The sequence below is a fragment of the Nesoenas mayeri genome (assembly GCF_963082525.1).
Source record: "Nesoenas mayeri genome assembly, chromosome: 8".
NCBI classification, from domain to species: Eukaryota; Metazoa; Chordata; class Aves; order Columbiformes; family Columbidae; genus Nesoenas; species Nesoenas mayeri.
Window position 1 is genome coordinate 25441225 of NC_137554.1, and position 17721 is coordinate 25458945.

Consider the following 17721-nt stretch of genomic DNA (forward strand, 5'->3'; position numbering starts at 1 on the left):
TTCGGGGAGGCCGAGCCCGCGGCCCCCTCCCTGGGCTCCTCGGCGGGGCTCCGCACACTTGGGGGCAGGCAGAGGGCGGCGGGCGCGGCCCCTCGGCGGGGCGGGCCTGGCGTGGCTCCCCGCCGGGCCGTTCCGTACCGTGCCCCGCGGCTCCGCCGCCCGCCCACCGCCGCGGCTCCCCCCGCTCGCCCGGGCGCTCTGCAAGATGGCGGCAGCAGCCGAGCGCGGCGCGGACCTGCCCGCGGAGCCGCCGCGGGGGGCTCGGCCGCCCCCGCCGCTCGGCCCCGAGGAGGTGGCGAGGCGGCTGGCGAGCACTCGCCGGGAGCTGAGCAACAGGCGCAAGATCCTGCTGAGGAACCTGCCGGCCGAGAGCAGCAGCCAGGTACGGCCGCCGCCCCCCCTCAGCCGGCGTGGCGAGCTCCCGCCGGCGCCTCGGGCGGGCCGGGGCCGCAGGGGCACGTCGCAGGGCTGCGGAGCGGGGCCGGGTGCCGAGGTGGAGCCGCTCCCCAGGGCCGGCGGGAGGGAGGGAGGTGCGGGGCTGCCCGCGTTCGCCCTCTTTCCCGGGGGTGTTCGGGAGCTGCAGCTTCCCCTTCCTCCCCGCTGCGAGCCCGCTCGGGCTTCTCCTCCCCGCGCCTCCTTGGGCAGGCGGCTTTGTTACCGCGGTGCCGCCCGGAGCGGCTGCAGCTTGTCCTGCCCAGAGCGGGAACCGTCGCCCGCGTGGGCCGGGGGCGACGCCGGGCTGGGCCGGCCCCGCCGTTACCTGAGAGCCGCGGCTGGGGGGAGCAGCCATGGGGGGCTGTGAGGGGCGACCAGGTGTGTGAATCAGCCCGGCTAATTAACCAGTGTACTCACAGCACCTGGTGGCTGCCCCTGAAGGGGAGCGGTGGCCGGTGTGGGGCCGGTGAGCGCTACTCGTGAGGTGACACCTGTGTTGCCACAGCGGACAGGCAGGTGGGGCGACCTCTGCACGTCCAGCTTCTGTATAAAAGAAAAGCTAAAAGGCTTCAAGTCTGTTCGGTTTTATTTTTTCGAGGTGAGTAGTGCGTAGTCTGTGAAAGTGTTTTTCTGCAATCTATTGGTAGTTTAGGAGAATTCTGCTCAAATTGCTGCCGTTTGGAGGAGAAAATTGCTGAACTCGTAAACCTAATGCGTGTGAGTCAGATTTTGAGGTGATTTACTTGCACAGTCACTTTACCAGGTCTTTACCAGCTCCATATGTTCAACTTGATGCAGAAACATAAAAAATTGTGATTACAGTGTTTGTTCTAAACCTCTCCTCGTGTCTCTTTCCCTGTCTTTCTAAAGCACGGGCCATTTAACTACCTGCGGGTCAGTGTAGTGCGTGAAGACTATGATTTTCTCTGTAACTCTGGTAGAAAGGGACCATTCATTTCAGAGAGAATCTTTCAGTAATCAGTGTAATTTGATCAGAGTACCGAGCTGGGTTGCTGTGTCACTTCTCGATGTTTTGTTTTCATGCATATGGTGTCTTTTGGTCGATTTGACTGTGCCGTAGCATGGTTGGAGTTTTAGATGTGATGATTTTGCTGTGATGTTTTACACACAAAGCCTCACCCATATTTATAGCAAGCTAATGACCAAATCAATAGCAAACTCACAACTTGGAAAACGCTGCTAATCTTCATCATCTCTTTAAGAAGCCACCGCGCGTGAGTGTGTTGACAGGAAGGGCTTACTGGAGTATCACGGGGTGCTCGCTGCAGATGGCCAGGGTGGGATCACTTTGTCTGACACTCCAACAGTTGCATTACTTGCTGGAACTTCATAAATTCACACGTGGATGGTTAAAAGCACATCTCGCTTCAGTGGAAGCCGTCAAGTTTGGCACTGCTTGGTCAGACAAAGAATGCTGCAGGGAGGTGTGAGTGTGGAGGTCCAGTTTGGCACCCACACGGTATTTTGGAAGTTTGCCGTTTCAATTTGGTTCTGACGTTAAGCTGGTACTATGCTAGAACAGTACCACCATGCAGGGATCCTGAAATACAGCTTCAAAAGGTGTCATTTTAGTTTTTACCGTCATTGAGCTATTGGTGTTGGCATGGAAAGACAGAACAGTTTTGCTATAGAGAGGAAGTTTCTGTCCTGGAGCAGTTTTGGAAAGCAGAAGTGTGTTTGTGGTCAGGCATGTTAAGTATACCTGTGTATTTGGCTGTAATGCATTTCCACAAATTACCATGAAACGTAGTATTTCTTGTTTCAAATGAGCACCCTTGGTAAACACTGTGTGTGTTTCGTCTGCTGTTTTCTTCTTGGTTAGCCAAGTGAAATCAGATAAGCTATTGCTAACCTGTCTAATTTATTCGCCATTGTGAAGGAGATGAACATCGTTTAAATGTAATGAAGTTTTCCAGAATAGATTCTAATAAATGTAATTATTAATTTCTAATCATTGGGGTGTTGTGTTTGTTGTTATGATGTAAAGAGCGAGGCCAAGATTTACTGAAATAGTTTTAAAGTGAGAAACGGCTCTTCTGCTGGTTGAGATTGGTGGAGATGTTTCGTTTTCTCAGAAGGTTCATAATTTTCAAGTTGAGAACAAAACTCCAGTTTTTTACAGGTGAAATTAAGTAATAAACATTTTCCTCTGCCAGCCGTAGCTACATATTAACTTTTTTTATTTATTGTTGTACTTGTAATCTTCTATTACCTTTGGAGTTCCACCTGTGTAAAACTGAATTAAAAAAAAATACATATTCTTAAAGCCACAGAAGATAAGTACCTTAGCCATGAAGTTTCTGAACCAGAAACAGAGTACCACAGATTTATAGTCTTAGAAACCAAACAAACAGAGAGATCTTGAAGTGTCAGAAGCGTTTGGTACTTTAGGTGTGGGCTGGCTATTGCTAAGGGGCAAAGGTTGCCCACGTTTGAATCTTGGCAAGTGGGATTTCTCTGTAAATGAGTTTGGCAACATCTGTGTTTCTCAGGAAATGTGGAGCCTGTTTCCAGGAGGAAGGTCAACCTGAAGAAAGCACTTTGCTGTCTGTCACACCGAGTTGGTCAGCATTCCCTCATAAACTTTTTTCATTGACTGTCAATGAGAAACAAATCCAAAAGGGGAACAACTTAAGTCAAAATTACATCAAGAAGATTCTTTCTCCATTGGGCTTTGTAGCTCAACCTGTAAATATGTCCTTGCAGGATTAGTATTTCTTCCAGCAATTCTCTCACTGCAACCATGGAGAAAGGTATTTTTGTGGCAGATCTGCAGTAAACATTTTTGTTATCATTTTTGCTATTCTTGAAAGCAAAGTCTCCATTTACTGTTTAGTTGACAAGTCAATTGATTCTGTACAGACCCGTCATGGTGAAGTGTTCCAGGATTGCCAGTTAGCTCCCCACATTCATCCTGCTCCAATTCCTCCAGCGCAGCACCTGAACTGTGCACGTTATTAAACATGCATTGTGATAATGACCTAAAACCGGACATACACTGTTGCCATGACCTCTCTGAATCTGGAGATGAAGCACCATTGATATCTGCACAGCTGTATTTTTGTTACTTTTTAGATTGCTGGACCTGTATAATTAGATAGAAATGCATTTGTTATTGCTAATTCCTGTTAGTTGGGTCTGTGGTGTGAGTAAAACAGCTCACCAGATCAGCTGTCTTAATTAATGTCATGTTTTCCCACCCTCAATCTGATGTTTTTATATTATTGTAGCTATACACAAACTATATTAAAAATCTGCTCAGTATTTTCTTTCTACTTAGGGGGCAAGATTGTCCCATTAGTGCCTGTCGTTTTGAAAAATGTCCAATAGTGGGTCTGTTCTCGTTAGCATTAATATCCTCTGATGCAGTGTTGTGGTAAGGCTGATGTTTGCATAGAGAGTCTTTGCAAAGACTTCAATATATGCTTGGTTGTAGTAATTTGTTTTATTCTGGTCAGTGCTTGGCAATGAATTAGCAATCTCTTGCTTGGACATCTCTTGTGATTGCCTCACGCGTGCATCTCCCTGAGCCGTCATATCTGGTGGACCAACTAATCCATTTTGATAGCAAGGACCGCAGCGCATACGATTTTGAAAGCGCGGTGTCCAAAGGCATCCGTCACAAATTGAAGGTCTGTGCAACCATCACAAAACTGCTGCGAGTGCTCTGGGCAGGGAGAAGGAGGGAAACAATAAATTTTCTTCTTTACTGGTACAGAGATGTCAAGAGCTTCAGGATGACCAGAGTGCAAGTGAAGTTGTACCTTACTAAAGGGGAAGTATTTTTTTTGCTGGAGTATTGTATAGCAAGTCATGTTCTGTTTGTTTTGGTTTTTGTAATTGCCCCAGTGGAGGAGAAGAATTGGATTTTATTTCCCCCAAGTCATTGTTTTTTCACTGTTGGTGGTTCCTTGTTTATGTCTGATGAACTTCCACAGGAGCAGCGGCTCATAACCGGGAGGTGATCAGTCTGGTGCCCTGGCACAGCAGTTTGTATCCCATGGAGTTGCTGTTAGGAAGAACAGGCCTTGAGTTACCTTTTTTGCTAATGATTACCGAGATGCATAGCAAAATCTCCTGTCTCCACTGCTAAGATGAGCTGACCAACAAGGACTGTTCACTTTTCAATTCCCCTCTTTGCAGCTAAGGATCCAGTGCTGTGGAAGATGCACTTGCTTTCAACTCGTGTTTTCTGTGTTTAATTATCTTTAAATGCCAACATATTACATTCCCATTTCTGCTTTTCTTCTTTAACAGCTGAAGCTAGAAAATCAATCTTATAGAGGGGATGTTCTACTTAAATGTAGGGCATGAAATAAAGTAGGGCTGAATAATTATCTTAATACCCTGTAGTTCTTCTTGGGCATGACAGAATCTAAAGAAAGATGAAACTTTAACATATTGATAAGAAACTGGTGCAGTCCACCTGGGACAGAGATTCATCTTGTGGTTTGGGAGCTGATGTACCCACCCAGTTTTATTCACTGGTGCCTGTTCCTGATCAAAAGACAAATCGCTACTTAGCGTGATGCTGTTTCTGGTGGGATTGGGTTTTTTTAATTCTTCTTTCTCCTTGGATTAGCCACAATTTTTCCTTGTTCCTTTGTGATGGAAAGCCTTTAATGAACTGTGATGATTTGAGGAAGTCCTCTCCCTCCCGATCCATTGTATGCCAGATGTTTAAGTAGGAGGGGCCTTTGTGTTTTACTTGGTCCTGGTCACACCAACTGAACATGAAAGGCACACCCGCTGGATAGCGAGTAGCTCTTATGTCTGAGGATGCACGTGCTTTTTCATTGTCTTTATTGCCTTTTTAATTTTTTTTGCTTTGTGTTCTTGTTCTCTTATGTTACCCCTTCTATGTTTTTTTTTTATCTTTCATTTAGCTTGCGTATCACCCACTTTACCCAAGATGATGTAATGAATTTCCAGTGCCATAGTGTTCCTCTTACCAACACACTAATATGTCTCTGGAAGATCAGAGAAGTATGTTTTTCATTTCATGTCCATGCTAAGTTTATTGAGAAGCTTTTTGTACCTTAGTGGTTTCTTATATTATTTTACTAAAGGTCTTTGTAGGATATGGTCTTACAAAAGTGAGAGTCGATTCTCAAACCAAAAGGTTCACCCCAAAGGCACTTTATGGCCTAGAATTGTGGGCTTGATTTTATTTCAGGTTTCAAAGTTTGTGGAAGTGAAGAGGGAATGTGCTGAGCCAAAGCTTTAGACTCCACATCAGTCCTCATTGTTCTTGGGTACCTGGGCAGGAGAACATCTGCTGCACATCTTAGATGTGATCTCACAGCCACTGCTCACCTGAGAACTTTTTTTAACACCACATCGAAAAAAACTTGAAAATTTGCCACAGAAGAGTGCATCCTGTATGATGGAGTGAGCCCGATCTCTGTCTGAAATCTTGCTTGCTAGGTGCAAGGCAGGATTTATCTGGTAGTCTGTGCCTAGTTGGTGAAAATTTGAGGTCTTCCTACCTCTGTGGTCATAAGTAGACAGGAGGTGTTTAAAATTTGACTTTGCATTGATCCTTGTGCTTTGTTATCTAACCCACTTCATGGTGCTACTGACCCCACTTCTCCTCTGCAGCAGAGTCTCTGGGATTTTCTCTCAGTAACAGGTTATTATTTTAAACTTTATTTATTTAAATTTTATTATTTTAAGCTTTTTTTTTTGAGCAGACCTTTTTTTAATATATCTGCAGTGAAATCCACGTGTCATGTCATGAACTCAAAAATATAGTGGTCTAAAATTTGAATTAAATGAACACTGCATTATATCATTTGTAAATGTAAAGCTTTTTCCTGAGGAGTCCTTCTCTTTCCTGCTCTGCCTGCACAGATGGAAACAAAGTCTTTTTTTAGTTGTGAGATGATTTAAAACTTCTTTGGTAAGCGTTATTCAGTTCAACTACTTAACACATAATTGATTCCCATTGCAAGAATATGCATGTGAAGTTTAGGGCTTCAGCTACTTGCTGAGAGCCAAGTTACAGACCAGGCTTGTCCAGTGTTTATATTGGAAACACCATTGAAGCTTACTGTAGAAATCTGGCCAGGCACCACTATAATTGTTAAATATTTTTGTTGCCAGAATAACATAATTCAGTATTACATCTAGAGAGAGAAAAATACTTCGATTTAGGTGTTGTAAGCTTTATCCATGGTATGTTGTTCCACGTGGTGACAGAGTATTTCTTGCATGTTTCTTTTCTTGCATGATGAGATCTCGGGTGTGAAAAGCTGATTTTAGTAGAAAGAATACACTGAGCTTTGCTAACTTGATAAACAGAGAAAATGTGCCTGTTAATGACTCCCTTTCTTGTTTATGTTTAAAAAAATGCGAGCAATAAAGCATAACGACAGATCCTCTGGAAGGCCGGCATTCTTTCCATTGGAGAGATGCAAATTTCACATTGCTAGTATGTGGTAGGAACTCATGTTGACAGTTTTTCTATCCAAGACAAGACAGGACAGGCCAAGAATTGAAGCATTTCAAGACCACATTTCTTATGGTGGTAAATAATACATTTTTAAAGTATACTGAGCCTGTATTTATTAGTGGTTTCTCTTAAACTCCTTTTAGTATATTTGGCCTTGCTTTTTCTGCTACTTTTAAAGTATGGACTGATTATTTTCTAGTTAGGATTTTAATTGTTACTGATTATAAGATTAACTAGCTTTCAGAGTCTGCTTTTAAGAACTTTGCAGGTTTAAGGGGCTATGTTGTAGCTATGCATTAGTGGTTACATTCTGTTCCAAGATGTTTAGCTGAGCCGCTGGCATGGCCCATGTGTTTATGCCGCTGCTGTTATTCTGATGAGCTCTCTCCTGCGTTTTCTCTCTGGTTTTGCGGTAGGATCATCCTTGCTGTGACCAGGGGCGTTCCCCGGGAGCTGCCTGGCAGGGACTTTGCTCAGGTGCAAACACACCTCGTTGACCAAGAGCCGGTGCCGAGTTTTATATCCGGTTCAGGAGCCAACTACGAGTTGATCCCAGGAGTGCAATAATTAAGGGCCAAGATAGGGCACCACTGTAACCAGTGTTTGTGTTGGAAACTGCATGGGATTCATGACTGCTGTACCTCTGCCAGACAGCTTTATAACTGCCTACAAGTTTTGTTGTCAAAATATTATAATCTAGTTGGGCATTCAGTGCATGACACTCATGGCAGTGAGACTTTGCACATGTTAGTGGATGTTGCCACTTTGTGTGGACTTAATATGATGCAGTTAAACCATTATTGTTGTGGTAATTGTCAGTGATTTGTGTTTTTTTTTTTTTTAGACTAGCAGATTCATTCATTTGTGAAAGAGGAAAAAATCCTTTAGGAGAAGCAGTTTTGCAAACATTATGTGCAACAAATACTAATAGTGGCTAGGCTTGTTCAACAGATGGTTTGGATGTGGATATTGTGAGCGTGGGTGTAGTGGTGATAGCTGGGACTGGCAGCCCCGATTAGTGTGTGGTACCATTGCTAGGTTTGTTACTGCTTTGCTGAACCCCGTGGAGGTCGGGAACGGGGAACGAGCTGCGGCTGTTTGTTACCGCTGTGCTCAGGGCAACAGCCCTCTGCTTACATTCCTTGCGAGTTAACAGGGTTGCACCAGAGAATATACCTGACTTGGATGACCCGCTTCTCCTCGCTGAGTAAACACTCCTTCCTGGCCCAGACAGAGAATCATGGAATGGTTTGGGTTGGAAGGGACCTTAAAGCTCATCCAGTCCCACCCCTGCCATGAGCAGGGACATCTTCACCAGCTCAGGTTGCTCAGAGCCCCATCCAGTCTGGCCTGGGATGTCTCCCGGGATGGGGCATCTACCACCTCTCTGGCCAACCTGGGACAGGCTCTCCCCACCCTCAGGGGCAACAGTTTCTTCCTTATGTCCACCCTCAATCTCCCTCCTTTAGTTTAAAACCATCACCGCTTGTCCTATTGCAACAGGTCCTGCTCAAAAGTCTGTCCCCATCTTTCTTATGGATCCCTTTTAGGTACTGAAAGGCCGCAATAAGGACTCCCCAGAGCTTCTCTTCTCCAGCTGAACACTCCAACTCTCTCAGCCTGTCGTCCCAGCAGAGCTGTTCCAGCCGCTGATAATTTCTGGGGTTCCCCTGGCCCCTTTCCAGCAGCTCCATGTCTGTCTTGTGCTGAGGACCCCAGAGCTGGACCAGCACTGCAGGGGGATCTCACCAGAGCGGAGCAGAGGGGCAGAATCCCCCCCAAACCTGCTGGCCATGCTCCTGTTGATGCAGTCCAGGATGTGATTTACCTCTGGGCTGCAAGCACACATTGCCAGCTCCTGTCCCATCTTTCATCCCCCAGCACCCTCAAGTCCTCCTCCACTGGGCTGCTCTCCGTTCCTCCATCTCCAGTCTGTATTGATACTGGGGGTTGCCCTGACCCAGGTGCAGGACCTTGCACTTGACCTTGTTGAACTTCATGAAGTTTGCATGAGTCCCACTTCCCAAGCTTGTCCAGGTCCCTCTGGATGGAACCCCTCCCTCACGCGTGTCACCTGCACTGCTCACCTTGGTGTCATCCACAAACTTGCTGGAGGTATAGTTGTTCCCAATGTCTATCTCACGGATGAAGATATTAAGCAATACTGGTCCCAGTACGGACCCCTGGGAGACACCACTTGTCACTGGTGTCCATCCAGACATTGTGCCATTGACCACTACCCTCTGGGTGTGACCACCCATTGTAGGAGGCCGCCAGGTTGGTCAGGCTGAATAGTGGGTAAGTGGTTACCCCAGAGGGAGCAACTTCGTTCAGTGCTGGTGGTGCTGGGTATTTGGTGGTGCAGAGCTGAACCTGGTTAGAACAGCGGGTAAGGTGTCCTGTGGCTCTCCCTGGCAGTTCTGTTAACAACATTAAATGGTAGGTAGTGTTTGTTCTTTTCTAACAGACCTAAGTGTTGAAAGATGTTGAAGGTTAAGTTTAGATCAGTGCCCAAGTTAAAAAGCCAGCTTAGTAGTTTTGAAAATATTATGAGGAATCTTAGTCTGATGTACACAGACATTTACATATCTGTTTAATTTGAAGGAGTATACATTTGCTGAAGAGTTGGCATGGTGTGTTTTATTTTTGTAAATTGTCATGAACAGTCTTTGTGTGAAAGATGCTTTAGCTGAAATATTCCACAAGCTCAGCCCTGCCATGGGGGATGTGAGAGCACCAGAAAAGCACCTTCCTGGAAGAGCCCAGTGTGCAAACTCAGTGGTGTTTGACACAACCTGTGCAAATCAATATTAAAATCTCTACAAAAATTAATTTGCTTAAATTAGATTTTCATTTTAAATTTTTTTCTATGTTCTCATCATTTTTTACATGAGACTTCATGATATGTTCACTACAGGCTAGTTTCCCTCTCAGTTTAACTTTCAAACAGTTACTGGGAAATCATGTGAAATCATCTGATTCACAGATGACCTTCAAAAGCATGTTCAGAGCTGTTTGAAATAATATTTCCTGCTACTTAATAATCATATGAAACTTCCAGTGTTACTCTTTTCTTGTTCTAAGTGGGACAGAAATAACTTTGAGTTTTCAGTGCCACAATATAGCACAAAACCATGCAGAAAATGTTTTCTTAATCTCTTGTGATGGAGAATGAGCTCCCGTCTAGTTCTTGTTAGAGAGATGCCCACAGTCAAATCGTGCTTGACTTGAATCTTTGAATTGTGCCTGGTGTATTTTGCTTCTCAGAAATGGCGTCCTTATCATATCTGATGAGAGGATGGCTGGTAGCTTGAGAAATGCTGCTATGTTTTATTAATGTAGTATTTGACAGCTGTTAACTAGTGAAACTAGAGATTGGTGTTCGCTTGACTAAAAGGTATGCACCTGATACTGGTCACGGAGAACCCAATTAACCTCTAGGCTATATGTATTGAATTAGCAAACTGGCAAGTAGACTGGGCTAGTGGAAATTGTCTGCAATTAAACTTTCAGACAAAGATGGTTGATTGTTTTGCTGACTCACATGGTTTTTTTTCACTCTGAGGTATGGGATTTATCCAAGTAAAGGAATAAATATATCCCGTTACTACTCATGGTTTCTTCTTGGGAATGATTTTTGTTCATATCTACATTCTCACCCCTGAACTGATAATAGTTTGTGGTTTTGGGGGGGCATATGCTCTTGTTGGGGAATAGCTATAGCAAACTGCTGTGCACCTCTAACACTTGCTCCTACCTCAGCCCTATTCTCTCTCCATTAATTAGTGGGAGCAAATAATGCCCTTGGGACTGATTCTTCATTGAGCATCTGTGTGGTAATTGATAGAGGATACTTTCCAGGGGGTATTCTGGCCACAGTTATCTGCTGGTTGAAAGAATATTCATTATTAAAACAGTGAAAATCAAAGTGAACTTGAGCAGTTAAAGGAAATTAAAGCAACCATTGCACTTTATGATGGCGTTGCCCGGCCTCAGTAAACTGCGTGTTGTGATGTTGCCAGTATTTCTTGTCTGTGTGGTATTTTAACTATGCTAGCTGTATTTTGGAGAAATTGTGGGGGGGTTTGCTATTTAATGAACTGCGATGTTACTTATCTTTATCAACAGACAGTCAACAGGGTGCCCTGTTGTGCTTATGTGACTTTATATAATGACAAGTAAATTAATCAAATTCAGTAAGCCAGTTTTTGTGGCGAGATAAAAACATTGCTGCAGTAGTATAACTAGCTCTTTTAAAAACAAATATTTGATAGTGTTTCTATGGTGAGATTTTCTGTTTATTTGGACATTTTATATCTCTCTCTCTCTATATATATATTTATTTTTTTTAATGAAGATGAATTTATGCACTTACTTGGTCTGGTGGATTATTTATCTGATGTTACTTGTACTTTTCTCTTCTAGGAAATCCATGACTTATTTAAAGATTATGAAATCAAGTATTGTTATGTGGACAGAAATAAAAGAACAGGTAAGAACTTAAAGCCTTCCAGTGTTATACATTTCAGCTCTGTCATGAAACTCATGAGAAACATCATCTGCTGTGCATGAAGTCATCAGGTTCTCTGCCGCCACATAACTTCATGTCCCTTGGTGCCTTTTATGGCTATATAGTTTGTCACCTTCTACTGAAGCCAGCAGAGAGTTGGAAACTTTACCGATGTCAAGCAGAAGTAGACTGGTCCACTATGGTATCTCTTGGGCATATTCCCTTAGCAGGTGTCTCTTTGGGACAAAGCTGACCTCAACTATCTGATTTGCTTTGAAAAGTTAGACCTGAGGTTTGTGCTCTCTTAGGAAAGTGACGTGATCAGAGGACAACAAACCTAAAGCCACATGCTTTTGTGTCAGGTAATATAAGCCAGAAGTGATTTATTAAAAGAGTGCTTGAGTCTTTGAAGGAAATTAAATCCTGAATTTGAAGTCTGATTTTCCATTTACAAATTAATTCTATAAATAGAGGATTCACAGATTTTTAGTATTTCTGGGGTACAGGAATGGACAAATATTTCTCTACATGTTCCTGTCTTTCCAAACCACCACAGGTCCTTCCACCTGGCCCGGCTCCTGAGGCAACCTTCATTTCCAGGACAAAACCTTAATGCGGTAGCTGTGGTAGATTTCTGTCAGAATTTCATGAGGATAATAGTGTTTCTTGACATCTGCCTGTAAGGAGCAAGAATTTGTACTTTAATGTTCCATTATCTTGCAGATTTTATGTCTGAATATGGCCAGTTTGTCTGTGAGGTATTATAGTCTGCTATTTAACAGCAGACTGGATGTCTGTGTTCATCCTTCCAAGAAGGATGAATATTTTAATTTAATCTAGATGCTCTCATATATAACTAGTTTTTTATTGAGTATTTGTGTTGGTTTTAGAGTGTATACATGTGTCTTTGAGTATATGTAGATATTTATATAGTACTCTGCCTATTCGTGTGAAATTTTGTATGTTTTACTGCATGCCTCTGCAAATTTTTTTGCGACTGGAATACACTGTAGGTGGCTTATCTTGTTTTTGGCTTATTTGGATACATTAATTTACTTTATCTCCATATTCATGAAGACTTTAAAACTGTGTTTGGAGACCCTGGTGTTGCAGAATCTTATGTTACTATGCAATCAGCCAAATTCTTGAGCCTCTCAGCTCTTCCTATTCCTGTTCTTTATATTGCAAATTATTTTTGGTGATCATAACTTTGCTGTGCGAAAAGCAAAAGTTCTGTTAATGGTTTTGGCTGTGTCTGTGGGTGTTCATATGTATTTATTCCATCTTGTCTGAATAAGTAGACACAACAGAATAGTTATCCGTCTAAAAGATGGACATACGTATTGTAGTGTGAACTATTTATGTAAGGAACTCTCTTTGTATTGAGTGGGTTTTTTTGCTTTATTTATTTATTTAGTAATCTAAGGGTTTTTTTAGTTTAAGGGACATAATTGGAACTTCGTAGAGCTCTGTAGATGTTTCTAGTTAGATCTTCTAAAATTCTCCTGAGTTGATGACAGGTCTCTTCGGTTATGACGGATGGTAAAAACCCCTGCAAAGGCATTGGTTGTGTGTTAGTACAAACTAGTTGCTTGCAGGATGCACAGCAACATTCAGTCTGACTAGAACAGCAGAACTCAGATCTCAAATATCAGGTGTATGTCACCAAGACTATACTTGCTTCTTTTTTTTTTGCTTTATGAACTGCTACCTGATAGTCACAGACCAGAACTTGCTTTAAAACACACTGTGGCTGTTAGAAATCCTCATTTAGAAAGTTGTAACTAATAGAACCATAGAATAGCTTAGGATGGACAACACCTTTAAGATGTTCGAGTCCAGCTGTTAACCCGACACTGCCAAGTCCACCTCTACCCCATGACCCTGAGAACCTCATCTACCATCTGTTCAACCCCTCCAGAAATGGTGACTCCACCACTGCCCTGGGCAGCCTGTTCCAATGCCCCAGAGCCCTTTGGGGAAGAAATTGTTCCCCAGATCCAACCTCAGCCTCCCCTGGCACAACTCGAGGCTGTTTCATCTGGTCCTGGCGCTTGTTCCTTGGGAGCAGAGCCCGACACCCCCCCGGCTCCAATCTCCTTTCAGGCAGTTGCAGAGAGCAAGGTCTCCCCTCAGCTCCTGTTCTCCAGAATAACCCCATCCCAGGTCCCTCAGTCTTTCCCCATTGAGATTGGTCCTCCAGACCCGTCAACACAAGAAAAAGTCAGCACTTTCGGGCTGGCTGTAGGACCGCGAGGTGGTAAAGGTACAGTAGGCAATACAGAACTCCCTTTATCCACGGCTACACGAACCTTTGGTTCCCTGTGGGTTGGTGATGGGGTTCTGATATGGTGGGTGTTGTGGAGATGAGATGGTCCGTGGCTGCATGTTCCTTCCAGCTGCCGGTGGAACCATGACATGTTGGAGAGGTGATGGGTGTTGCAGCATTCCTGCTGTCCATGGCTTTTGGCACCTTCTGGCTTGATGCAGGATGAGGATGGGGTACAGATACTGTGGGTGTTTTGATGTTTCCATAATCCATGGCTGTGGGCAAATCTGAGTAGGTGGTGGGACCTGGATGGGGATACAGTTACATTGGGTAGTCTGGCTCTCCCTTGGCCCACAAGTGTGTCTGTAGGATGAGGACGGGCTACAGCTATGGTAGGTGTTGTGAAGGTCCCCTTGTCTATGGCTACGTGGTCCATCCAGCTGCTTGTGGCACCATGATGTGGTAGAGAGGTGGTGGGTCTTGTGACATTCCCTTTGTCCATGGCTGTGGCATCTTTGAGCAGCCTGTGGGACCTGGATGGGGTATAGGTACAGTCAGTGGTGCAGCTCTCACTTGGCCCACAATTGTGGGCACCATCAAGTGCTGTGTAGGATGAGGACGGGGTGCAGCTGTGGTACCTGTTGTGGAGGTCCCCTTGTCGACGTCTGTGTGTTCTTTGTGGTTGCCTGTGGAACCATGACGTGGTAGAGAGGTGGTAGATGTTCTGACATTCCCTTTGTCCACGGCTGTGGCACCTTTGAGCAGCTTGTGGGACCTGTATGGGGTAAAGGTACAATCAGTGAGGCAACCCTCCCTTGGCCCACAGATGTGGGCACCTTCTCGTGCTGTGTTGGATGAGGATGGGGTTCAGCTATGGTGGCTGTTGTGAGATCCCTTTCTCCACATCATTGTGTTCTTTCTAGTTGCACGTGGAACCACGATGTCTTGGAGAAGTGATGTCTGTTGCCGTGCTCCCTCTGTTCACAGCTGTTGGTGCCATCTGTCTGGTTGCAGGATGAGGATGGGATACAGAGACGGTGGGTGGTTTGGTGCTTCCTTTTTCCTTGGCTGGGGGCACCTTTGAGCAGCCGGTGAATCCTGGGTGGGGAACGGATAAATTGGGTGTTGTGGCTGACTTCTGAGCAAGGCAGTTGGCATTTCTGGCCATCTGTAGGATGAGGACAGGGTGTGGGTATGCTGGGTTTTGTTGCGGAGGTCTCCTTGTCCACAGCTGCGTGTTCCATCCAGCTGCTTGTGGCACCATGATGTGGTGGGTCTTGTGACATTCCCTTAGTCCATGGCTGTGGCACATTTGAGCAGCCTGTGAGACCTGGATGGGGTACAGAGAAATTGGGTGGTGCAGCTTTCCCTTTGCCCTGGGCTGTGGGCACCTTCTGTCTGTAGGGTGATGACGGGGTACAGATACGATGGGTTTTGTGGAGGTCCACTTGTCCATGCTTGCGTGTTCCTTCCAGTGGCTTGTGGGACCATGATGTGGTAGAGAGGTGGTGGATGTTCTGACATTCTCTTTGTCCAATGCTGTGGCACCTTTGAGCAGCTGTAGGACCTGGATGGGATACAGATGTGGTAGTTGTTGTGGCTCTCCCTTTGCCCACGAGTGTGGGCACCTTCTGGCTTTCTGTAGGATGATGGGGCTACAGCTATGGTGGGTGTTGCGGAGGTCCACTTGTCCATGGCTACGTGTTCCATCCAGCTGCTCGTGGCACCATGATGTGGTGGGTCTTGTTACATTTCCTTTGTCCATGGCTGTGAGACCTTTGAGCAGCCTGTGAGACCTGGATGGAGTACAGAGAAATTGGGTGGTGCAGCTTTCCCTTTGCCCTGGGCTGTGGGCACCTTCTGTCTGTAGGGTGATGACGGGGTACAGATACGATAGGTTTTGTGGAGGTCCACTTGTCCATGCTTGCGTGTTCCTTCCAGTGGCTTGTGGGACCGTGACGTGTTAGAGAGGTGGTGGATGTTCTGACGTTCCCTTTGTCCAACGCTGTGGCACCTTTGGGCAGCTGTAGGACCTGGATGGGATACAGATGTGGTAGTTGTTGTGGCTCTCCCTTTGCCCACGAGTGTGGGCACCTTCTGGCTTTCTGTAGGATGATGGGGCTACAGCTATGGTGGGTGTTGCGGAGGTCCTCTTGTCCATGGCTACGTGTTCCAGCCAGCTGCTCGTGGCACCATGATGCGGTGGGTCTTGTGACATTCCCTTTGTCCACTGCTGTGGCTGTGAAGAACAGGAGAATCAACACTCACAGCAGCCACCCTCTGTTTCCATAACCAGCCCCGGCATCCCTGCCCTCAGCAATTCTGCCTGTGGCTGTCTATCACATGAATCCCAGACAGTGAGGAGACACCTGTCCTGGGCCAACCCTGTTGCTTTACCCCACTGTGACATGGACTGCTGCCAAGGCTGTGTCCTCTATGACATGGCCTTGACATCCCCAGGGCTGGTGGCCAGCCCTTGGCTACCCAGGGAGGAGAGTTGTGGAGCTGCCTTTGCCCATGGCTTTGGGAAGCTCCCTGCCTAACCAGGACAGGGTAGAGCCCAGAACTATCTTACCTGTCCTGTCAAGCACTGAGAGCTCTCCATCCCGGTGGCAAGGTGGGAGGGGACAGGAACGTGCCACGTGCCATTGTGTGGTTGTGCCCGTGTCCAAACTGTGTCAGCCCTATTTATACCCGTCTGGGGCCACCGTGTCACAAACCCCTGACGTGGACCAGCACGAGCAGTCTGTGCACTGTGACATAGCCATGACATCAGCAGGGCTGGTGCCTGGAGGTGCTGCCACATCCACGTGTTATGGCTTTTCCAGCAGTCCAGTGAGAAGACACAAATAAACAATAAAATGAAAAAGAAAACAAGAACTGGTAGTGCTGAGAAGGGGAATGTAGTAACTGTAGGATCAATGTAAAGAAAAGCAGTTCAGCAAAGATGAGAAGAGACTTAAAAGCAGCAGATCTCACCCACTGCCCTGTTTTCAAGATTTGGGTGGTACTTGCTGCTGCAATTTAAGATGCTGAGTTTTCTGGAGGTGATCGTTCACACCTTCGGCATTGCAGACACATCCCAGTGCCCACCTGTGCATCACGACTGGCTGCCATTGCTGAGGGGATCTCTGGGGGAGTGCGAGACCTGCATCTGCCCTTCCCCACAATGAACCCAAGTGTTTGCCGGGGACTGCCCTGTGCTGTGCACTTCGGTTGGTCACCAGAAGAAAACAGAAGAAATTCACTTCCACCTGCTTGGTTCACTGCAGACTGTTACTATACATCCTGTGTAATTCACAGAGTACAAGGCAACAGATGCCAGCTGAACCGCAGGAGTTTCCCTGTGAGCATCAGGAACCACTTTTTCATTGTGAGGGTCACAGGTTGCAGGTTGCCCAGAGAGGCTGTGGAGTCTCCATCCTTGGAGATACCTGGACATGGTCCTGCGTAACCAGCTCTGGGTGGCCCTGCTTGAGCAGGGGATTGGGGAAGATGGTCTCCAGAGGTCCCTGCCAACCTCATCCAGCCTCTGGTTCTGTGATTGTGGGAAATGATTTACGGACTGAAAACCAAAAGAAGATCCAGTAACTCCAAAGTGAGAATTTGTGGATGCTGTTCTCCAAGAAATTCAGTAGAATCAGCAATGTGTTGACTTCAGTAGAAAATGTAATTTTCTTTTTCTTTCCCAAATAAAAGAACAGGTAAGAACTGAAAGCCTTCCAGTGTCATACATTTCAGCTCTGTCATGAAACTCATGAGAAACATCATCTGCTGTGCATGAAGTCATCAGGTTCTCTGCCGCCACATAACTTCATGTCCCTTGGTGCCTTTTATGGCTATATAGTTTGTCACCTTCTACTGAAGCCGACAGAGAGTTGGAAACTTTACCGATGTCAAGCAGAAGTAGACTGGTCCACTATGGTATCTCTCGGGCTTATTCCCTTAGCGGGTGTCTCTTTGGGACAAAGCTGACCTCAACTATCTGATTTGCTTTGAAAAGTTAGACCTGAGGTTTGTGCTCTCTTAGGA

The 17721-nt window shown here is 45.7% G+C and overlaps 1 protein-coding gene across 1 annotated transcript in view; it reads left to right on the top strand.

The window, feature by feature from the left end:
- Window positions 1–205: 205 nt before the first annotated feature.
- The window catches only part of RAVER2 (ribonucleoprotein, PTB binding 2), a gene marked incomplete at both ends in the record, with an annotated part of 41559 nt that continues 24043 nt past the window's right edge, over window positions 206–17721 (top strand). Inside the window, 2 exons of the mRNA XM_080348998.1 lie at window positions 206–382; window positions 11336–11402. Of these exons, the coding sequence (XP_080205124.1) occupies window positions 206–382; window positions 11336–11402 (244 nt within the window). The remainder of the gene's footprint in view (window positions 383–11335; window positions 11403–17721) is intronic.